At 43.1% G+C, this 24674-nt stretch overlaps 1 protein-coding gene across 1 annotated transcript in view; it reads left to right on the forward strand.

The window, feature by feature from the left end:
* The window catches only part of ADAMTS20 (ADAM metallopeptidase with thrombospondin type 1 motif 20), a 196219-nt gene that overhangs the window by 38798 nt on the left and 132747 nt on the right, over positions 1-24674 (forward strand). Inside the window, exons 3-4 of the mRNA XM_066591732.1 lie at positions 126-291; positions 23839-24092. Of these exons, the coding sequence (XP_066447829.1) occupies positions 126-291; positions 23839-24092 (420 nt within the window). The remainder of the gene's footprint in view (positions 1-125; positions 292-23838; positions 24093-24674) is intronic.

The following is a 24674-nucleotide window of genomic DNA, read 5'->3' on the forward strand; positions in this document are numbered from 1 at the left end:
CCTGCTCTTTAATACACTATCTGCAGATTGGACTGCACCTTCATGGTGATAGGTTTCTTTAAGCAAAAATCGAAATGTATTGACAGTGGGACTCTAATGAAAACATCCACTTTTTTGTTATATAGATTGGCACTTTTAAAGCACATGATGGGGAATATTTTTTAGAACCATTGCTGAAATATGATGGCGAGGAGCATGAAGATGAACACAACAAACCACATCTTCTCTACAAAAAGCAGCAAAAAAATCTGCAGTCTTCTGAAAAAGCAAGTCCAAACTGTGCTACATCAGGTACTGTCTCACTGCAGCATTGCAATACAATGGTTAACAATACAGCCGTATGAAATGCACACAGAACAGTTCTCTAAGAGTTACCTATATTAACCCGTTTAGGACCAGCCACAGTAAATTTACGGCGGCTGGTCCTGGGCTTAGAGCACCGCCGATAGTAAAATTACGGCGGTGCTTTAAGTCTCCTGCCTCTGCAATCAGTCAGAGGTAGGAACGGGTTATCAGCTGTTAGTGACAGCTGATAACCAGGAGGAGAAGGCAGGAGGGGTTTTTAACCCTTCCTGCCTTCTGCTTCCCCGATATACAGTGATCAATGAGCACTGTATGGGGAAAGTGAAAGTAAGATGTACTTTCACTACGGGAGCCTCAGGGGGTCAGGTGACCTCCCGGGATTCCCTGCTACTGCAGAGCTGGAGGGTCAGACTAGACCCTGACAGCTCTGCAGGTGACTAATGTCACCACAGGGGTTGCTTTCCCCTGTAACTAAGGCTCCTATGGACGCCCCAGCTACAGTGGGAAAGTGTCAAATAAAGAAAACAAAAATATATGTGAATGTCCCCCAGAGGTCTTATATGACGTCATGGGGGACATAGATAGTAAAAAATACAATTACATAAATAAGTAAAACAGAATAACAGAATAAAACAACAATACAAACAGAAGAAAGAGAAGAACACAAAGCAGACGCCAACAAAAACCGTCGCTGTATGCGCCCTGTAAACCAAAACCATACATACTATATATCAAAATGTGCGAAACAAATAGAGGAACCCATTCCCATACTTTATTTTAGTGTAAATATAAAAATTATTTAAAAAAAAATTATAAATGTTAAAAAAATGATTTTTTTTTTAGCTTCTTACCCCCAATAAAACTAAAAAACGGAAAAAGAAGTCAGTGAAAAAGATATAAAAAATAGTCCTATATGTCACGGGAAAAAAAAACGCAGCAAAAATAATTTTGGTAGCTAAAGGAAAAATAATAAAGTAGTAAAACCGCCACATGGGTAAAATCCCTAAAAAGTGTCTGGCCCTTAAAGTACAAAACAGCTTGGTTCTTAAGGGGTTAAAACATGCATATAATACACTTATTTATTACATTTTATGTTATCATAGTTTACCAGTACATCAGAAATTGCAGCATGGGTGCGACCAGTGGAGTCTCTAACCATTTGCCTGTAATGTATTGGGTATGAAGCCAAGCCTGCTGCCTCCTGCTCCGACTGTTTGGAACAGCTGACACTGGCTGCTACTGGAGCCAGCTTCTAGTCAAGGCCATTTGACAGGCTGTATGTGTGGTCAGTGCTTACAGAATGTCAAACTCATTTTCACTGAGGGCCGCATCAGCCGATTGGAATTGTAAGACGTCATGATCTGCAGTGAAATCTGTGATTTAATGTGTCATGCATTCAGTTGAATAGGAATCCACAATATAGATTTTCCCACAAGTGGATTGTAATTTCACATTGCGGAAAAGAACAAGTCGCATATAATTTTCTGATGCAGATTCTGCATCAGGTTTAGGTATAAACACACGGATGATTTAAACTTACATAGACCGTACACGGACATCCTCTCTATGTGCTGTGCAATGTACAGGACACCACACATCTACATCTACTAGCCTCATCCGAGAACCGGACAAGAATTGGACACGCTGCGATTTTTTTTTCTTTAACTTGAACTGTTTGCCCAACTAAAAAAAAGTCTACTGTGAGTACAGCAATTCAAGCAAAGGGGCTCTATTTCCATGTGATTTTTCTACGTTAGCGTGCATGCTACTTTACTGCATGCAGATTAGCCTTATTGTACGAGGTAAGGATGTTCATGCAATTGGGTCTGTTGTACATGCCTGCAGATGAGGATGACAGACTGCAGACAGCTGTGTTTCATTCCTTTAGTACCCTATCAGGCTGACACAGGGTCCTTCACAATCGGGAGTCTCCTCCAGGGCTTCTGATGCAACATCACCAGCCTTCCATATGCCCTGATGGCTGATAATGGTCACTTGTGAGCCAGAGCACATGGCTGAGCTGGAAGCGGAGACAAGTAAAGTCTTCTCGGCACGGACTTGGAGGAGGAAGGCTCCATCACAGTCATAGTGAGTCTGTCACTCACCTCCTCAGCTGATATGCGCCATGTCCGACTCCTGCTGCGCTTGCTTTTCAACTGCGGTGCTGCCCAATCCTTCTCTTTCAATGACGGGCAGCACCACTAATTAATAGCAGTATCAGCACTGAGGAGAAGGGGCCCCTGGCCAATTGCTTAATTTGCACAACCCCATCCCACCACCAACGCTGGCCTTCTTGAAGGCCAGATACAATGAGGTGGCAAGCTAAATTCAGCATGCAGGAATTATATTTGACATATATGTGATGTAAGCTGTCAGTAGGCGGGGTAAGGGGATATTTTCCTCCAGCTTTCCATCTCCCTCTCTCTGCAGTCTGATCATGGGGTGCTGATAGTTGACATGACAGCCCCGGGCCTAATGAATTTTCCTCAGGCTGCAATGTATTTAAAAGGAAAATGTCCTATCCTAATACTTAGTTATGGTCTCTTAAGACAGGAGGGAGAGTTTGGGGGAGTGATTTGTTTACTCATCTTCCTCTTCATTCCCTCACTGTCCACCTGCGAAGCCGCTCCTTGGTCCATTGATCCCTTCACAGTTTAGACAATATACAAATTGCTCCCCCTGGACCTCCTCATATGATATGTTTATAGGGCTCATAGCACTTGACAGGTTCACTTTAAGCAAATATTGAAGTACTGTAAGTTCAAGTCCCCTAAGGGGCCTAAAAAATGTAAAATAAAGTTAAATAAAATTTAAAAAAACTTTTTTATACAAAAACACTATACAAAACAGTATAAACAATAATAAAAAAACATAATTGATATTGCTAATTCTATAAAAGCCCAAATTATTTTAGTTTTGAATTAATCGATATGCTCGATGCCACAAAATATACATAAAATGAAAAAATCATGAAATTTCCTTTGTCATCCTGTGTACCCTAAATATCAAGTTAAAAAAAATCATTTATATCCAGAAATGGTAGCAATAAAAACTAGGAGTTTACTCTGCAAAAAAACGAATCTTCACACAGCGTTGTTTATGGAAATATAAGCTTATGGGGATCAAAATAAGATGATACAAAGAATTTTAAAGATCCAACCTAAGGCCTCATGCAGACGAGTGTTTTCTCCTAATTATTAGCCGTGAGAAAACTTCCCGGAGAATCGCAACCATGTAAAGCATTGGATTCCAATGCACTTATTTACATGGGCGATTTTTAGCCACGAGAAAGAATTGGGTCTGAAAATCGTCAAATCGCCGGTGATTTTTCAGCCATGATTTTTTCTTGCAGCATCAAAAGATAGGCCATGACTAGAGATGAGTGAGCATACTTTTCTGAGCTTGATGCTCGTTCGAGTATTAGGGTGCTCGAGATGCTCGTTACTAGAGGCGAGCACCACGCGGTACTCGTCTCGATTAAACGAGCACTGACCATTGAATTCAATGGAGCCGGCAATACAGCAATGGGCTGCCGGCGAGCGCGGGATGAATTTTCGAGAAGGGCTTAAAAATATAAGCCCTTACCTGAAAATCATCCTTAGATGTGTAAAAATAAAAAAAAAATTTATGTCTGCATAAAGGTCGTTCTCCTCTGCCACAGCTGTAACAGCTGTGGCAGAGAAGAACGATGTTAGCCCATTGAATTCAATGGAGCCGGCAATACAGCCGGCGCCATTGAAAGCAATGGGCTGCCGGCGAGCGCGGGATGAATTTTCGGGAAGGGCTTAAAAATATAAGCCCTTACCTGAAAATCATCCTTAAGGGTGCGTTTAGACGAGCGTGTTTTGGTGCGTGCATATGCACGCACAAAAACACGCTTGTATTTACAACACTGCATTCCCTATGGTGTGTGCACTTGTCCGTACTTTGCAGGTGCGTGCCTGCAAACATAGGACATGCGTGCACCATAGGGAATACACGCATTGTTTTCAATAGAGCCACGGCTGCTGCCGGCGGCTCCATCGAAAACAATGGCCTGCTGGCTCCCTGCATTCCTTTTCAGGGAAGGACTTTACATATAAGCCGTTCATTGAAAAAGAAAGATTTTAGTGTAAAAAAGAATAAAAATGCAGGCATTCTCTTCAATGGAGCCGCTGCTGCTGCCGGCGACTCCATTGAAGACAATGGTCTGCTGGCACACCTGAATTCTTTTTCAGGGAAGGGCTTTACATATAAGCCATTCCCTGGAAATGAATAAAAAGTGATTTAAAAAACAAAAAAAATAGATACTCAGCTCCCTTCAGCTGCCGGGGCACAGCCGCATCTTCTCCTGCTGTCCCCTGCACTGTGGTGCTGAACTGCTGATCTATCACCAGCCGGGGATTTAAAATCCCCGCCCGCTGAATGAGCTGCCTCTGATTGGTCACAGCCTCACCAATCAGAGGAAGCTCTCACTCACACCCATTCATGAATTCATGAATGGGTGAGTGCTGCCTCTGATTGGTCCCTGCGCTGAGTCAATCAGAGGCAGCACTCACTCACCCATTTCAGTGAGTGAAACGAACTCTCGAGCATCACTGAAAGTTCGACTCGAGTAACGAGCACTCGAGCATTTTGGTGCTCGCTCATCTCTAGCCATGACCTTTTGTTTAACGAAATTGCAGGGAGCTCCCATAGACTCCTAGGGCGAGGGAGTTTACCTGGGTCCGGCGCTCGTTGAAGATAGCTGGCTCTATTTAGGTATTTAAGCTAAATAGAGCCAATCTGCGACCGCTGCTGCAGCGTCCTTTTCATGCGATGCGGCCGTGTGAATAGACAAGAAAACACTAATTCCTATTGGAATTAGATCTCGGCAAGGCAGCGTTGACGCAATTTGTTGGCGATGATGTGACCTGCGTGAAAACGCAGGGCTCATGTAAAGGAGGCCTGAGCCTGTTCCATATGCACTTTTTGTGTCAGCTGTTTTCAGTAATTGACAACTGCTGACAGCCATGATTGGAGCTCCAATCAAGACCGTTTTACCTATTTAGATGCCTCGGTCAATGCTAACAGTGACACTTAGCAGCCTCCTGCGACATGATTGTGGGGTGCTGATACTGAAGTATTGCAGCACGGATGTATTGCAGTATGTGGTAAAAGTGATCAAGTATTTGCACATTCAAGTCCCCTGGTGGAACTTAAATGATTAAAAATTTAAAAAAATAAAAGTTAAAGAAACATTTCCCCCCAAATCTAAGCAATTAAAAAATTGATATTGCTGTGTTTGTAAAAGTCTAAGCTATTAAAATATTGCATTATTTATCCTGCATTGTGAACACCATAAAAAGAAATGCATGATACCAGAATTGCTGGTGTTTTTTTTTTGGTCGCCGCGTGTCTAAAAAAAATTGAATAAAACTAGCCAAAAGTGATATGTTCCTCAAAATGGTACCAATAAAAACATCATCTTGCCAACAAAAAAAATATCTTGCAACCGAAAAATTTAAAAAAAATTACGTGTTTCTGAATTCTTTTAAAAGTTGTTTTTTCATTTATTTTTTACGCAATAAAGCATGAAGAAAATATAAATTTGGTATCACCTTAATCACACCGACCAGTAGAATAAAGTGAACACGTGCTTCTTATTGCAATATGATTGCTATAAAAACGTACCCTCCAAAAAATGGTGCAGGTGCATTTGTTTTTATTACACTCCACTTAAAAATATTTAAGGGTGCGTGCATACATTGCATAAACTCAGCAAAACTGCAGGTTACAGTACAGTTACAGCAGAAAATACGCAACATTTTTTTCTCCTCTACACGTTGTAGAGGTGCACTACAGAGAATGGCCTGTAGGGGGCAGGCATTCTGGTGACCGAGAAAAGGGAAAACACCCACAGGTGTGGTCAGGTAGTGGGATATAAGTGTGCATTCCTGCTACAGTCAGAGAGGCATTGGCTGAGAGAGCCAGAGAGACGTTGGCTGAGAGAGCCAGAGAGACGTTGGCTGAGAGAGCCAGAGAGACGTTGGCTGAGAGAGCCAGAGAGACGATGGCTGAGAGAGCCAGAGAGACGTTGGCTGAGAGAGCCAGAGAGACATTGGCTAAGAGAGCCAGCTTAGTGGAGCTGGAAGGGCTGCTAGCCCAGGGTCTAGTGCAGACCAGGAGTTTGACTGGGAAGTCGACCCTAAACTCAACACCCAGGTGGGGTGCTTATATGGACTTTATTATTTGCTAAAGGATGTTATATGGACTATGTTTACTTTGATGCTGTGAATAAATGCTGGCAGGAGGCAGATTATGAAAAGAAAGTTCACGTCTCCAGATAGTGTTTCTACATGGTTGGTGCCCATTTCGGTCTGAAAGTTGGCAATCCGCAGGCAAGTGCACCCCCGCTTGCTTACAACGTGAACAGATTTGCTTTAATCCCATTTACTTTCATGGTAAACGTTTCTGCTGCGTTTTTCCTGCAGTGGTTTAATGGTACCATTAAAAAAATGCAACTCCTCCTGCAAAAATAGCCCTCATACAGCTATGTGGACAGAAAAAGTAAAAAAAAGTTTGGGCTCTAGGAACGGAAAAAGAAAATGGAAAAACCAAAAAAATCTCTGGTCTTGAAAGGATGAAGGCTCAATTCACATCATGTTTAGTTCTCCGCTGAGCTTTTCTGCAGGGGGATACATTTGAATACCTGAAAACAGTCCTCACACATATCCCACAGCAGCGCCAGTCACTTTAATGAGGTAAATGGAGTTTAAAAAATTCGCAGACAAATGGAAAGGTTAAACAGAGTCCACAGTTGGACCTTGGGACAGTGTTTGTCTCTTCAAAGTGACCATTTTCAGGTCTTCAAATGTATTCCAGTGGGAGGGAGCCCAGCGGAGAGCTCGATGCGCTATGAATCAAGTCGAGATTTCGCCATCTGTTGTAACTTTGACAGCATTACCATAAAATTCTGAACCACTAATAGGAAACTATTCTTAGTTGCATTGCTATGCACAGCACAGCTACTTTTTCAGCTAGTTCACTTTTTTGTCTGTTTTATGTATACTGAAGAACAGGTTGACCTACTTCTTATTTCCCTTTTATACTCCAAGAAAGAAGCAGTTATCACAAAATGTTGGAGAAATGTTAAGCTCAAAATCAACCGTGCAGAACTGTATATGAAGGTCACTTCTATGTTGTAATCTTACAGCCCCCTCATAACAATTACTAACATGCAGAGATCAGATGTGTAATTCATATCTGTAATTTTTTTTATAGGGTTATTTGACTTATGTAATTGCAATGATGTACAAAATGGGTCAAGTTTTGGTAGATATGCCGTTGGTAAAAATATGCAATTCTCTTACATTGAGGATCTGGTGCTTTTCTGCATTCCAATGTACATGTATGTGATTCAGTTAAATGGTCACTAAGCCTTCATCAATCTTTTCATAAATTAATAGTACATATGAATATAAGAAACTTTATAATAGAAATTTTCAGAGAAAATTCCTTAGCTCTCCACTTATCAGGCTCCTTTTCTCCTCCCCTCCCTCTTTTCAACTGTTCACTCACTATGGATAAGCTGCTAAAATCTATCTTGGTGGACAAGATAGACCAACAAATCAGATTACATGCTGCCTGTAGAAGTTTATGGAGAGGTAAGGGAGGAAGAGCCGAGTGAGAGAGAAACAGAGAGACACACAGAAAGAACAAGTGTTTTTGGCCGCCTGCACACGACTGGGTCGAATTCCGCATGCCGGAGCCTGCAGCAGAATCCAACCCTGTGCCTAGCTGACATCCGCGCGTATCTGACATTCTTCTTCTTTTTCGGTACTGCAGATGGTCCGCACAGCAATCCGTCGGACATCCGCAGTACAGTTTTTTTTTTTAAATCCCTGCTTTTCCTGTGTTGTCGTTAGCCAACAAGGTGGGTAACTGCGAGCTTTCCGCTATGTCATTGTGAAAGGCCTGCAGGTCTGAAAGCCTCTATAGTAATTTCTACCATGATTTAGTACTCAAGGCTGTCTACTTCCTTCGATCATGTGGAACTCATTTCCAAGCACGCAATAGTTTTATTTTGTTCAATTTGCTTTCATTTTGAATCACAATTATTTTATTTTTGATAACTCTTTTTTTTTTCTTCAATTGCGGGGGACCGCCATGGGCATTGCTTGAGCCCGAACTTATGCTGCACTGAACTCCAATTCGTACCAGCTTGGTAGAAAATATCTTTCTGTAGTTGCTATTTCGGTTCCTGCAGAAAGAATGTTTTTAAAAGCTGGTGGAATAAATTCAACGGTCTAAAGTTTAAAGTTTTAAAAAATTTTTGTTGATTGTGTTGCTTTATTAACCCTAGACCTGTTTCATTTTTATACAGCATTTAAAAAAGTCAATATATCGAAATATCGATAGTTTTCCACCAATATTTTACAATAATCGATAGTTTGTTCAGCAATATTTTTGTGTCGATGTCCCCAACCTTAGCATAACATAACCACGTCTACCGGCAAATGTAATGTTTAGAGACATTTCTTCATGAATACATTTTTTTCTCTTTTGTTTCAGCCCCATTTTTTTGTTTGACACCAAAAGTATGCAGAATATTTCTAAAGTTAGGTTCAACAGAGTAATACATTTTAGAGGTGTATTTCTGTAGGTTCATATGTTGTATAAGACAACTATGTACCAACAAAGATACATTTGCTAATAAAATCCCACTTAAACGGGTGTTTCCAGATTGGCTTTTAATGGCCATAATGGGAAACTGCTTCCATGACTACCATTTGCCGGACCAGAGCCTATGAAAAGAGCCAAGCACGTAGCATAGCACTGTTTCTGTAACTGTCCTTGAAGTGAATGGAAGCTATGTAAATAGCATTGCACAGCGCACTACGCTATTTTCTTAACTCCACAAGTTATGGAAATAACATAGCAAGCTTTGTTATGCTGTTTCCATAGCTCTAATTCACTTCAGTAACAGCTCAAAATTAACTCAGCCTTCCATCCTTCTGAGGTCGGTAAAATGTGTACCCAGCTTGGAATAAGCCCAACAGCTAGTCAGAACAGAGCTGCTGGGTTTTCCCATCGTGACCATGAAATGCCAAGATGGGAATACCCTTTTTAAACATGCCTAAAACTTTGCAATCAGCATACTCTATATATCCCTATATGATTACCTTAGGGGATTTAGAGTTCAAAATGGAGTAATTTCTTGGGGTATTATGTTGTTCTGCCAGCTCCAATCCTTTGCAAGTATGGAATGACATCTGTAACTATATACTGAAAGCCATAGGACGCTCCATTACTTTTGAGTCCTTCCAGGTAGATTATAGTTAAGGCCTCTTTTACACAGGCTACAAAATCTCGCTACATAATCATTGCTACTAGAGATCTCTCTCCCCCGCTACCCCCCGCTATCCCTGCTGCCCCCCCAAGCACGCTTGGACAAGAATGCAGTTACTCGAGAAAAGCGAGGCTCGCTCGAGTAACTGGCTTATCCGAGCATGCTTGCTCATCTCTAATTGCTACAGATTGCATGTATGTGAAGCCCATGGTTTCCAATGGGTTCTTTCACATGAGAGGTTTTGTGGCCTGAAAGAATCCATTGGAAACCATAAGCTTCACATACATGTATTTTGTAGTGATGATTTTGTAGCTTGTGTGAAAGAGGCCTTTCTAAACACAGGAAAATCAGGATAATACATTTTGTGGTGCAGTTCCTCAGTTTTATGTACTGTGTACCAAAAATATATTCAATATATGACACAATTGCAGTTTATTCCCTTTGTCAGGAAACTGTTTTTAATTTGCAGATTGAGAGGGGAGTGTGTGGGTACCAGAGGATACAGTTATTATTGTTCTTCTTGAGGGTAAGTTCACATGTAATGGAAAGTCTTATGGATTTTCCACAGTGGAAAATCCGCAACAAAATCCTCATCAAAACCACTTTTTTTGTGTGTATATTCTTTATTTTGCCATTATAGTAAAAGGGGAAAGGGGAAGGAGTTACAACAAAGGTGAGGCAATCAATCCACTTTTTTTTTTAAATAAAAAAATAAATCAAAATTAGAGATGAGCGAATGTACTCGTCCGAGCTTGATACTCGTTCGAGTATTAGCGTGTTCGAGATGCTCGTTACTCGTGACGAGTACCACGCGATGTTCGAGTTACTTTCACTTTCATCTCTGAGACGTTAGCGCGCTTTTCTGGCCAATAGAAAGACAGGGAAAGCATTACAACTTCCCCCTGCGACGTTCAAGCCCTATACCACCCCCCTGCAGTGAGTGGCTGGCGAGATCAGGTGTCACCCGAGTATAAAAATCGGCCACTCCCGCGGCTCGCCACAGATTTGTTCTGACATAGAGGAGGGAAAGTGCTGTTGGTGCCGGAGCTGCTGTAGGGAGAGTGTTAGGAGTATTTTTGGCTTCAAGAACCCCAACGGTCCTTCTTAGGGCCACATCTAACCGTGTGCAGTACTGTGGAGGCTGCTTTTTGCAGTATTGCACTTTTTTTTTTTTTTTTTGGTATATCGGCCGTGCAGAGCACTGCGCCCTGCAGTAATTATACATACTCCAGGGCCAGTAGTGGTGGTGAGGCAGGGACAGAAGACATATATTGTGAGGCAGGGACAGAAGACATATATTGTGAGGCAGGGACAGAAGACATATATTTATTGAATATAGGCAGTGGGCCTTTCCAAAAACATTTGGGAAAAAAAATCTATTTGGGTTGCCTGTGACTGTCCTCAGTGTACTGGGTCTGTGCTGGGTGTAGTTGTCCTCCTAATTCATACGCAGCCAGCTAAGTGTTACAGCAGGCTTGCGCAAAATTATTTCCTGGCTCTGTGTTGGCTGTTAAATCACCGCTGTATTCCAGTCCACAGTGCAACAGTCTGCAGTTATTTTACATACTCCAGGGCCAGTAGTGGTGACGCAGGGACAGAAGACATATTTATTGAATATAGGCAGTGGGCCTTTGCAAAAACATTTGGGGAAAAAAATCTATTTGGGCTGCCTGTGACTGTCCTCAGTGTACTGGGTCTGTGCTGGGTGTAGTTGTCCTCCTAATTCATACGCAGCCAGCTAAGTGTTACAGCAGGCTTGCGCAAAATTATTTCCTGGCGTTCCATAAGCGAAGTCAGCCTCCAACCACAGGCCAATAAGCGGCACATTTAATTACAGCGTTCTGTTTCTGCACTACTGGTAATACAGCATGCTGAGGGGTAGAGGTAGGCCTAGAGTACGTGGACGCGGGCGAGGACGCGGAGGCCCAAGTCAGGGTGTGGGCACAGGCCGAGCCAGTGCGGTGGCCAGGGGTAGAGGCAGGGCCAGACTGAATAATCCACCAACTGTTTCCTAAAGCGCCCCCTTGCGCCATGCCACCCTGCAGAGGTCAAGGTGCTCTACGGTGTGGCAGTTTTTCACAGAGACGCCTGACGACCGACGAACAGTGGTGTGCAACCTTTGTCGCGCCAAGATCAGCTGGGGAGCCACCACCACCAGCATGCGCAGGCATATGATGGCCAAGCACCCCACCAGGTGGGACGAAGGCCGTTCACCGCCTCCGGTTTGCACCACTGCCTCTCCCCCTGTGCCCCAACCTGCCACTGAGATCCAACCCCCCTCTGAGGACACAGGCACTACCGTCTCCTGGCCTGCACCCACACCCTCACCTCCGCTGTCCTCGGCCCCATCCAGCAATGTCTCTCAGTGCAGCGTCCAGACGTCGCTAGCGCCACTGTTTGAGCGCAAGCGCAAGTACGCCGCCACGCACCCGCACGCTCAAGCGTTAAACGTGCACATTGCCAAATTGATCAGCCTGGAGATGCTGCCGTATAGGCTTGTGTAAACGGAGGCTCTCAAAAGCATGATGGTGGCGGCGGCCCCGCGCTACTCGGTTCCCAGTTGCCACTACTTTTCCCGATGTGCTGTCCCAGCCCTGCACGACCACGTCTCCCGCAACATTGTACGCGCCCTCACCAACGCGGTTACTGCCAAGGTCCACTTAACAACAGACACGTGGACAAGCACAGGTGGGCAGGGCCACTATATCTCCCTGACGGCACATTGGGTAAGTTTAGTGGAGGCTGGGGCAGAGTCGGAGCCTGGGACCGCTCACGTCCTACCCACCCCCAGAATTGCGGGCCCCAGCTCGGTGCTGGTATCTGCGGCGGTGTATGCTTCCTCCACTAAACCACCCTCCTCCTCCTCCAACGCAACCTGTGTCTCGCAATCAAGATGTGTCAGCAGCAGCACGTCGCCAGCAGTCGGTGTCGCGCGGCACGGCAGCACAGCGGTGAGCAAGCGTCAGCAGGCCGTGCTGAAACTACCCAGCTTAGGAGAGAAGAGGCACCTGCTCGGAAAGGTGCGCCGGGTCAGCGCACATTTCCGCAACTCCAAGACGGACGCTGCCACCCTGCGGACCCTGCAACATCGGTTTAATCTGCCAGTGCACCGATTGCTGTGCGACGTGCCCACACGGTGGAACTCTACGCCCCACATGTTGGCCAGGCTCTATGAGCAGCGTAGAGCTATTGTGGAATACCAACTCCAACATGGGCGGCGTAGTGGGAGTCAGCCTCCTCAATTCTTTACAGAAGAGTGGGCCTGGTTGGCAGACATCTGCCAGGTCCTTAAAAACTTTGAGGAGTCTACCCAGATGGTGAGCGGGGATGCTGCAATCATTAGCGTCACCATTCCTCTGCTATGCCTCTTAAGAAGTTCCCTGCAAAGCATAAAGGCAGACGCTTTGCACTCGGAAACGGAGGCGTGGGAAGACAGTATGTCGCTGGATAGTCAGAGCACCCTCATGTCTATATCTCAGCGCATTGAGGAGGAGGGGGAGGAGCATGAGGAGGAGGGGGAAGAGACAGCTTGGCCCACTGCTGAGGGTACACATGCTGCTTGCCTGTCATCCTTTCAGCGTGTATGGCCTGAGGAGGAGGAGGAGGAGGATCCTGAAAGTGATCTTCCTAGTGAGGACAGCCATGTGTTGCGTACAGGTACCCTGGCACACATGGCTGACTTCATGTTAGGATGCCTTTCTCGTGACCCTCGCGTTACACGCATTCTGGCCACTACGGATTACTGGGTGTACACACTGCTCGACCCACGGTATAAGGAGAACCTTTCCACTCTCATTGCCGAAGAGGAAAGGGGTTGCAGAATGATGCTATACCACAGGGCGCTGGTGGACAAACTGATGGTAAACTTCCCATCCGACAGCGCTAGTGGCGGAAGGCGCAGTTCCGAGGGCCAGGTAGCAGGGGAGGCGCAGAGATCAGGCAGCATGTACAGCGCAGGCAGGGGAACATTCTCCAAGGCCTTTGCCAGCTTTCTGGCTCCCCAGCAAGACTGTGTCACCGCTCCCCAGTCAAGGCTGAGTTGGCGGGAGCACTGTAAAAGGATGGTGAGGGAGTACGTAGCCGATCGCACGACCGTCCTCGGTGACGCCTCTGCCCCCTACAACTACTGGGTGTCGAAGCTGGACACGTGGCCTGAACTCGCGCTGTATGCCCTGGAGGTGCTTGCTTGTCCTGCGGCTAGCGTCTTGTCAGAGAGGGTGTTTAGTGCGGCTGGGGGAATCATCACAGATAAGCGTACCCGCCTGTCAACCGACAGTGCCGACAGGCTTACACTCATCAAGATGAACAAAGCCTGGATTTCCCCAGACTTCTCTTCTTCACCAGCGGACAGCAGCGATACCTAAGCAATACGTAGGCTGCACCCGCGGATAGAAGCATCGTTCTCTATCACCATCAAAAACGGGGACATTTTTGCTTCATCAATCTGTGTATAATATTCCTCCTCCTCCTCCTGAAACCTCACATAATCACGCCGAACGGGCAATTTTTCTTAGGCCCACAAGGCTCAGTCATATAATTTTTGTAAACAATTTTTATACGTTTCAATGCTCATTAAAGCGTGGAAACTTTCACCTGAACCAATTTTTATTTTAACTGGGCTGCCTCCAGGCCTAGTTACCAATTAAGCCACATTAACCAAAGTGATTAATGGGTTTCACCTGCCCTCTTGGTTGGGCATGGGCAATTTTTCTCAGGTACATTAGTACTGTTGGTACACCAATTTTTGGGGCCCCTCGCCTACAGTGTAATCCAATTAATTTTTAGCCCACCTGCATTACAGCTGACATTACATCAGCTGTGTTGGGCACTGCAATGGGATATATTTATGTACCGCTGGTGGGTTCCAGGGAGCCACCCATGCCGTGGGTCCACACGGAGTTGTAACTGCATGTGTCCACTTCTAAAGAACCCCAGTCTGACTGGGGCATGCAGTGTGGGCCAAAGCCCACTTGCATTAAACATGACATTACCTCAGCTGTGATGGGCACTGCAATGGGATACATTAATGTACAGCCGGTGGGTTCCAGGGAGCCACCCATGCTGTGGGTGCACACGGAATTCCCATTGCGGAGTTGTACCTGCCTGTGACTATTTATAAAAAAACGCAGTCTGACTGGGGCATGCTGACACCTTGACAGAATGAATAGTGTGTGGCACATAGGTTCCCCATTGCTATGCCCACGTGTGCAGCTCCTGATGGCGGTGGCACAGGATTATATTTCTCATTGCTTCTGTACAGCATTGTGGGCTATCGCCCCGTCCCTTTATAAGAGGGTCGCTGCCTAGCCGTGCCAACCCTCTGCAGTGTGTGCCTGCGATTCCTCCTGATGGCAGACGCACTTGTAAATAGACATGAGTGTGGCGTGGCATGAGTGCAGCTGAAGGCTGCGCAGGGACAATTTGGTGTGCGCTGTGGACACTGGGTCGTGCAGGGGGGGGGGGGTTGGGCAGCATGTAACCCAGGAGAAGTGGCAGCGGAGTGTCATGCAGGCAGTGATTGTGCTTTGTTGGAGGTAGTGTGGTGCTTAGCTAAGGTATGCATTGCTAATGAGGGCTTTTCAGAAGTAAAAGTTGTTGGGGGGGGGGGGGGGCCCACTCTTGCCGCTATTGTGGCTTAATAGTGGGACCTGTGAACTTGAGATGCAGCCCAACATGTAGCCCCTCGCCTGCCCTATCCGTTGCTGTGTCGTTCCCATCACTTTCTTGAATTGCCCAGATTTTCACAAATGAAAACCTTAGCGAGCATCGGCGATATACAAAAATGCTCGGGTCGCCCATTGACTTCAGTGGGATTCGTTACTCGAAACGAACCCTCGAGCATCGCGATAATTTCGTCCCGAGTAACGAGCACCCGAGCATTTTGGTGCTCGCTCATCTGTAATCAAAATCCACTCGAGTGGCGTGAATCTTGACTCATTTTTTGATGTGATTTTATGCAGATTTTAGTATGGATATTCTGCTGCATAAAATCTGCACCATTGACCACTACGTGTGAATGTAACCTTATACTAGGTTGAAGTAAGAAAACGTCGTCAATAAAACTATGATACTGTAATGGAGGATCATCTAAGTTAGCAATGCTATTCAAGCACTAGTCACATTGTCGATGACATACAGTTAACTGCTATTCTGTACTTACCCTAAATGAGATATGTCCTTCAATGTATTTACAGACTTGTCCTAGCTTTTAATATACATGGGAATTGATAAAAATGCACACTGATAGCAGATTAAGGATTGGGAGCACAATACATCTGTTTGGAAGATATTGCTCAGGCTGATGTTTTAGCTTTTTGGAGATCCTAACGGGAACCTTACATTTTTTTAGATATACCCTTAACAAATACATGGATTTTATATGTGGTTTTTAGTTTTTTGGAATTTAATTGATTATTACTAATAGTTAAATAAAGTTTTCTATCTATAGAGTCTCAATTAAGCCAAATGTACTAAAATAGAGGTCCTACTGAGGAGCCTCCAGTAACATTATGGTACAGTATTTGTGGCTTGAAGTAAGTGCACCCTAGAGGGGTAATGGTCAGCTTTTGCAATTTGAATACCAACAATAATAATAATAATCTTTATTTGTATAGCGCCAACATATTCCGCAGCGCTTACATAGACGGGGGATACAGAAAGACAAAAGTACAAACATTACAGAACCACGGTTACATAGTAATCAATTGATGGAAACAATAGGGGTGCGGGTCCTGCTCCAATGAGCTTACATACTACAAATAGTGGGGTGATACAGAAGGTAAAGGGGCTGGAGATGTGCACTGTATGGCGAGGTGGAGAGTGAGGGGTGATATACACATAGACAATGGTCAGACATTTAGCCGTGTGACGGCAGAAACAGTATGACTGCAGGAGCAGTTTATGATGGCTAGCAGGGATTGCAGTCAGTAGGTCAGGGAGCATGTTATCAGGCGGATACAAACTGGACCAATAAGCAAAATCACAGATCCAGAACACAATTCTTTAATTTACTGAATGGTTCGTCTAATTTTAACTAAATGGCATAGACTTTTAGACTTAGGCTATCTGGGGTATAGCCATGGGTAATCTTCAGATTGCTCTACAGTATATTCATTCAGCAGATCTTGCTTACTATTACACTACATCTTCCTTCCTCTGGGCTTGAATGATCATAACTATTCATGCACTTTGAAACTGAACTTGGTTGTGACATTTGCTGACCCGATACTTTTCATCCAAGTTCAGTCCTATCATTTTTACAATTTGAACAGGTGTTGCTCTCATAGTATCAGCTATAAAGAGATTGGGCAGGGTTATTCACTGGCACATATTACTGTATATTTGAAAGGAAGATTTAATCTGTTTCCTTAGTGTGTTCACTTAAAGTAATTATGTTTAATTATATGACGCTAGTAATTTGTGGCTTACTATACTTGGGGTGCCTGCCTGCCAAACAGGGCATTAATAAGCTATTTATTGATTCACACGGTACTTTGTGTACTACATTTGGAAGGCTTTTTTTTCTTAAGAAAGACACATTTTCTTCTGGAGTGTTATTATTTAACCACTTAGGGGCACAAACTTTTTTTTTTCTGTTTTTTCCTCCCCACTTCAAAAAAAATAAAAAATACAACTCTTTTATTTATCCATCAATGTATCTGTCTAAGGGCTTGTTTTTTGCAGGATGAGTTCTATTTTTCAGTGGTACTATTCGTTAAGGGAATAAATCATATTCTAGAAGATTTCACTTGTCTGCTCCAAATTGGTTATAAGGAGAAGCTTCATGCTTAGATTCTCCTCAGGCTGCATATACTGATGTCCCTCTGCAGAATGTGCCAACTCCCACTCTCCTTATTTAGGACCTAAAGAATGCTTGCGCTAAATTTTACGCTTTAACGACACTGGGAAGTTACATTACATAGGGATGCACTTACTTTTGCAATTAGCATTAAATAATCGAGTTATGACCGCCTTACTTTTCCTGTTTAGGACCTAAAGAATGCTTGTGCCAAATTTCACACTTGTATGACACCAGGAAATTACATTACATAGGGGTGTCAATACTTTTGCACTTAACATTGAATAATCGAGTTGTGACACCTTTATTTTTCCAATTTAGGACCTAAAAAATGGTCATGCCAAATTTCATGTTTGTACGACACCAGGAAGTTAGAGAATTAGATTAGGCACATTACATAGGGGTGCCAATACTTTTGCAATTAGCATAGAATTTTCGAGTTGTGACCCCTTTACTTTTCATATTTAGGACCTAAAGAATGCTTGTGCCAAATTTCATGTTTGTACAGAAAGTTAGAGAATTAATGGCGAGTCAGTCGGTCAGTGAGGGCTTTCACCTTTATATAGATATGACAGTCTTCAGGACTCTGTTACTTTTTGGAAGTAATTTTTTTTCATTCCATGATTTCCACATGTCTTGCCAGTTGGGAGCAGTGATATGGAAACTATTGACATACTCCATCCAGAAGTAGTGAAGTAGTGCAGTGGGAACCTCATTAGGATACATCAAGACAATGAAATGGAGTTTAACCCTTTCCAATCCAATTTGTATCTTGGTTTTCCTAGGGGGGGGCTTACACTTTTTCTGCTGTTATACAATGGTGCTATCTGCTGGCTGAAGGTGACACATTGGATAGGCTCCAACAGCAGAGAGGCTGGCAATATACAGTAAGAGAGCCCCGATGGATGTCTTCCAACATCGGAGCTGTACAGCCTTAAATCATAATGTCTTTAGACGTCACACAGTGGATTGGAAAGGGTTAAACAAAACTTCAGTATTAATCTTGACCTGCTCACTTTGCAGGTAATCGCCGTTACAGTAGTCTCCTATAGATAAATAGAAAAGGCTATTAGACAGCAAAGACAACAGAAATGAAAAAAACTATCGGCGCTCCATGGTTCAGAATATAGGAGTACCACAAATATGGTTAGAATAATAAGAATATTGGTGCCTGATAAGGTTGTGTGGAGGCACAACACACTGATGAGCCTGTAGGTTAGTAGCAGCCACCTTGAACGGCTAGACAGGAAACCTACGTAAGCAAATAACCAGCCAGTAAGGAAAAAGTTGGGGATGAAAGACACCCTGGGCAGGAGGCCTCCTGGTTATGAAGAAATTACTTTATTGGCAACACATTTCTAATCTGAAATGGTGCCTTCGCCTGGCTCTTGTTAGGAAGTATAAGAAACTTCTTTTAAAGATGCAGGTAACAACATGGTGGGTGACAACACTGGGGTCATGTGACGCAATCACATGTGCAATGAGGTCATAGGTTAACATGTATATCTGATAAGAATACAAATAAATAATTTGGAATATATATATATATATATATATATATATATATATATATATATATATATATATATAATTCACAATATAAATGAACCACATGTTATGAGGAAGAAATCCGAGAGAAGAAAAAAATCGATGCAGTGTTGTTAATAAGTGATGTTGATGACAACCCGCTAATTACAAAACGATATAATCAGAAGCATGTACTCAAATAAATTAGGTTAAAAAAGAGTCAAATGACAAAATGAATTGGTACCAAAGAGTTAAATTACCAGCCTACGTTATTGCTAATACAGTGTAGAATGTAAGCACTAAATAGTTAATTCATTAGATAATTTAGAATAATTAAAACTATAAAATGGTATGAGAGGCTGAATTGTTGGCCAAGGTAGCTCTAATAGCAGCACTGAATAAATCCCTGATATCCAGGTAATTACCAGGGCTCTCATAGCCTATAATTAAGTCATTACTTAGGATACCCAGTTGATCAATTAAGTAATCAAAAGGTATAAAACCAAATCAGTATAAAAAGCTGAATTAGTGGCGATAACATCACTAATGCTGAATTAGGGCTTTTTGAAACAGGCGTAGGCGTTTTTACGTTCACCCGCCGGCAGACAGCCTGGGCCTGGCACATATACCCCGAGCCTGCAATGCCGCCGGGCAGGGGAAGACAATTTAGCTCTGCTGTTAATAAAGTTTACAATTGTTCTCTTACTTTGGGTGCGCTTTTTGCATATTGCATTGCTGTTTTGTACACAGGACCCCAGTGATGTCACCCGCTGCTTGACTCTCGCCTTTTAAAATTCCTTGTTGCCTTGTACTTGTTAACAAAAGCCAGATGAAAGTGCCATTTCGGCACAGAAGTGCGTTGCCAATAAAGTCCTTTCTTCAGAGCCAGAGGTTTCCTGACTAGTGCGCCTTTTATCCCTGACTTTTCCTCCCTGGCTAGCAAAGACAACAGGCCAAGACTTTTTACTTTACGGTGCTGTTCTATGCAGTAAAAAAGGCAACCCTGATGGATGCAACCTGGATAGAGGCCACATTGGCCAGCCTCAAGTGAATCTGGGTCTATGGATCCATCTACTGTATGTCTACACAGAGACATCATTTACACTGAATTTGTAATGTACATTCAGACTGATTAAAGCAAATTTCAACTAATCACTTCTATTATCACAGGTTTAAGACAGTAGTCAACACTTGGAAAATCATTGGGTCATTCATCATATTTACTAGTTTTAGCCATTTCACATATTCAAACATTTTTCTCAGTAGTGTCATAACCTTGACATTTTTCAAAGTAAAAACAATTATTTAATTTATCAAGATGCTTGGATATTTTCAAAATCAGCCCACTAAACATCTGTACAGCTGTGATTGCTACAACTGGAATATTTTCATACATGCTAAGTCAAGAAATAAACCTGCCATTGGTTTGATTATGATTTCTGATAGTCTTGATTAAAAAAAATGAGTATTCTTTCCAAAAGAAAATTCCTGGTGATTCCAAATGTGTTTTTTTCCTTCAGCACGTATAGTAAGTACAATTTGTCTGAGAGGAAGGATATTTAGATTTTCTCTTCAGATTGAGTTGAGGAAAATGTATGGCTTTGTTTATAAAAAACAGCTGGTACCATACCGGATATTTACGGCTCAGCTGTATTCCATACAACACATATGATCTAATGCTCAAAGCAGTACTGTGGGAAAGGGCTACAGCTGTGGGTCTGCACTAAAGGGATTTACGTATTAAAACAGAAGTCCGTATTGTTTGAAATGTGTCAGCTCTACATACTTTAGACTTGTCTATTTAAGTCTGGTTTCACCTTACATTTATGAAACCAGTGTTGGTTTCATCTTTGGTTCCATCTTCCATGCAGAACACTGCATGGGGACAGGAACCAGGGAAGAACCATAGGAGAAAATATGTACAATAGAGACCGTTGCTTTCAGTCTTTTTCACTGGATGGAAAAGCATCCAGCATAGTGGATGGAAACAATGTGACATGGAGACCAAAGAGGTCTTCATCTCACATATTCTCCCCTATGGCACCATCCAGGTACTTTCCTGGTTTCCATCCCCATGTAGGTGGGAAGCGGCACTGATTTCACAAAACATTATATGAAACCAGCCTTTCTGAGCTTTCTAGTAAAACACCAGTGAAATATGATACCTCCCTTTTTATAGCATGCATACATACTCTTCCACCAATTTGTACTACAGTAGCTCTTCTATGGGATCAGACCCGACAGTCAAGTCTTTGTTGCCCACACTTATCAATGAGCCTTAGGCCGTTTGCACATGAACGAGTTTGAATTGTGGAATCCCCGATCATCTACCGCGTGGACGATCCACAGCATTCCTCACAAATTTAAACCAATACAGCATCCACATGTCCGCTCCCATGAGCGGACAGCAACTGCAATTTTCCACTCACTGAAAAAAAAGCAGCATTCTTTATTTTTTTCGTGGATTCTACATGGATGGTTTCCATTGAAGTCAATGGAAGCCGCCCGACCTGTGGTCCTTCCGATTTTCACATTGCGGAAAGGTTGCGAATTCCGCGTCATCGCCAAGCAATAACCCAGCAAAACAAATCTGTACTGTGCATGTCCCATAGTGAGCCGTGTGGACCATCTGCAGTACATATGAAGACAAAATACATGTACGGTTTCGTCCAACAAATTAATCACTATGTTTTAGCAGTCATGAAGAATAGACAAGACCTTTCCGAACTAAGTTGTTTTGAGAGCCTGTACAACTCAAACGCCAGGGGTCCTGGGAAAATCGCCAAATTGTACTCCCACTTTACAACACCCACGTATAAACTCCAATATATGAGGAGATGGGAGGAAGACCTGGGCGAGGAATTGCCAATCTCGGACTGGCATAAAATAACCATTTCAACCGCAAAGCTTTCTATTAATGTAGCAATAACAGAGGCGGGCTATAAAATTTTAATGTGATGGTATGTGGTTCCGAGATGACTGGCTGGGATGTCAGGCTTATGCTTTAGAGGATGTGGATTTGAGGGTTACACATTTGGTGGAATTACCCTAGGCTTCGTAGGTTCTGAATCCAGGTATATACTTTAATATTTTCCATTACAAACCTATAACTGCAAAAATCGCCATGGGAAGCTCTACTGGGTAAACGAATCCCTAACATCCCCAAACACATCCACAAATGAATATCCTATTGCTTCCTAGGAAAACCTCAGTATTGACTTTGTGAAAACTAAATTATCTTGGATCATGGTCAATGAAAAGCTGGCAGCTATTCTTATGGATCCGGAAGGGTTGTACGAAAAAACTTTGTCATCCTGGTACCATTATTCACAGACTATGTGCCTATGGAACCCAACAGCCAGAGTGGGGTCCCTTCCAGGGCAGTCTAGTTTACCTTCAAGCATTTCATCTACGTCCCCAACAGATTTATGAGGAGCATGGTTCCAGCCTCTTCAGGCTCAATCACATAATAAATCATATAACAGCCTCATCCCTTTTTTCCCTTTCGTTTTTCCCTTATGTGTTCCTCTTGTGCTCCCCCACTCGTTACTCTCATTTATGGTTCTCTAATGTTTATACTGATTAATCTGATTAGGAGTTGCAGTAATTGAAGAAGTGAAAATTGGCACTTTTCTTTATTTTACTTTGTATGTTTATTAGAAATTACATCTGGCAGTGTAACTCCTGATTTATCTGTTCAATCTACTTGCCGCTGGACTTTACACATGACTGTAATGGTGTTATTCTTAATTGATATATTTTGGAACATCACAAAACCAATAAATATTTTGTTAAACAAAATACAGGTACACGGACATTGGATGGGCACAGGGTTGGATTCCGCTGCAGATTCCCGCAGGTGGATTGCAACCCATTCGTGTGCAGCCGACCTTAGGCACTCATAACCCTGTCTAACACATGTAGCAAATATCTAAGTCTAGGGCTACATCAGCGTTTAAAGGAGTCATGTGACCCTAAACTTTGTGTAACTGTTTTATATCTACAATTTGGGTGATAAAAAACAACCATATTGCTAGCTGGTTGCAGGTAAATCACAGTCTTATGTGACTTACATTGCAGTCTCTGATGGTAAAGTCACATGCGACTTCTGAACGGCACCCAAAAACGCAACGCTTTTGGATTTATTACAACTGTTGTGTCATGGTCATGTTAAGTCACAGGTCACAATACAAAATTGATAATCATTAAATGCAATCTCACAATATAACTTCACAGTCTTCATGCCATGTGATTAAAGTTGCCATGTAGTCCTAGTTTAAGGGCTTATCCACACAAGCATATATTGACCGCGTTTTCACGGCCCGCCCATATACACAACCTTCTGATGCATTGGATTCCAATGCATCAGTTCAGATGGCTGATTTTCGGGTGCGTAAAAACGGTCGGCCGGAAAACATAGTGCATATGGTGCACATTCCAGATGGGTGTAGGAATGGCTGGAAAAGATAGTTCTGGACATATCTTTTCATCTGGAATACGTCGGCCGGTCCCATGGACTCCTATGAGAGCCTTTGAGAGCTGCCGGAAAAGGGAGGTGGGAGGGAGTTTAGCAGTGGTTTTGCTAAACTCCCTCCCCCTTCCCTTGCCCTCTTCTCCCCTTGCCGGCTGTTGTCAAAGGGAGGGTGCGGAATGGAGCGGGAGATTAGCACACTAGCTAAACTCTCTCCCCTCGCCAGAGCTCGGCATATGCTCGCCGCACCTGGGCCGTCTGAATGGGCGTATAAACAGGAGATGCAGCCAACCGAAAATTGCAGCGCCTGTGTGAAAGAGCCTAAGGCATACACTTTTTGTACATATAAATGTTTTGGAGCTCAGTTCACTGAAATGTTACTTATATCATAAAATTACTTGCTAACGAAATTTTTTTCCCCTTTTTCAGATTCTAAAATGAAGGACTTCACTTTATTACATACTTCAAATAGCTTTGAAGAAGATGTTATGTTTACAAACTCTGCAGTTTTTGAAAATGTGCCACTTAATGAGACAAAAGATCAAGAACACTTTTCGCATATCAGGCGAAAACGCTTTATTTCATATCCAAGATATGTAGAGCTCATGGTTACCGCAGATGCAAAAATGGTGCGCCATCATGGCAGAAATCTACAGCACTACATTTTAACTCTGATGTCAATTGTAAGTAATGATGATAACAATGTCAGCTGTGTGAAGAGATATAACTCCATGTCATGTAACACCAGTTGTTATCATTGCCCTCAGCACAGAGGTCAGCAAACTGTCCCTTGTCTGTTGGAGATACTGTCCTTCATTACCATGGTTCATCACTATGTTCAATGCAGTGTCCAACACTATTCAGATTAGGATATTCATCCTCATAAACAAGGCACATGCTAATTGAACCACTTACAAATGAGATTCCATTTTGCTTTTAATATAATCTTTGATACTCATTGATATATACACGATATACAAGGGTACAAAAGAAGCGTGAGATCACATTTTGGTAATTCGTCGTCTTAACGCATCGGGAACTACCCTAGAGCCTTGGATGACCTTAATATATTGATATAAAATGCGCGCAGAGACGTCAGTGCGGCCTTTTGTAACTGAGAGGTGTTAATTTCGTAAATATTGAGTTGTTCCAAGTGCCGTTCAATGTTTTTAGGCAGAAATCCGAGTGTGCGTTATCACTGGGACCACCAGTGCCGGCTTGTGCCAGAATCGCTGTCTTTCGACCTTCAAATCTTCATATTTAGC

The sequence above is a fragment of the Eleutherodactylus coqui genome, chromosome 2 (assembly GCF_035609145.1).
Source record: "Eleutherodactylus coqui strain aEleCoq1 chromosome 2, aEleCoq1.hap1, whole genome shotgun sequence".
In the NCBI taxonomy this organism is placed as follows: Eukaryota; Metazoa; Chordata; class Amphibia; order Anura; family Eleutherodactylidae; genus Eleutherodactylus; species Eleutherodactylus coqui.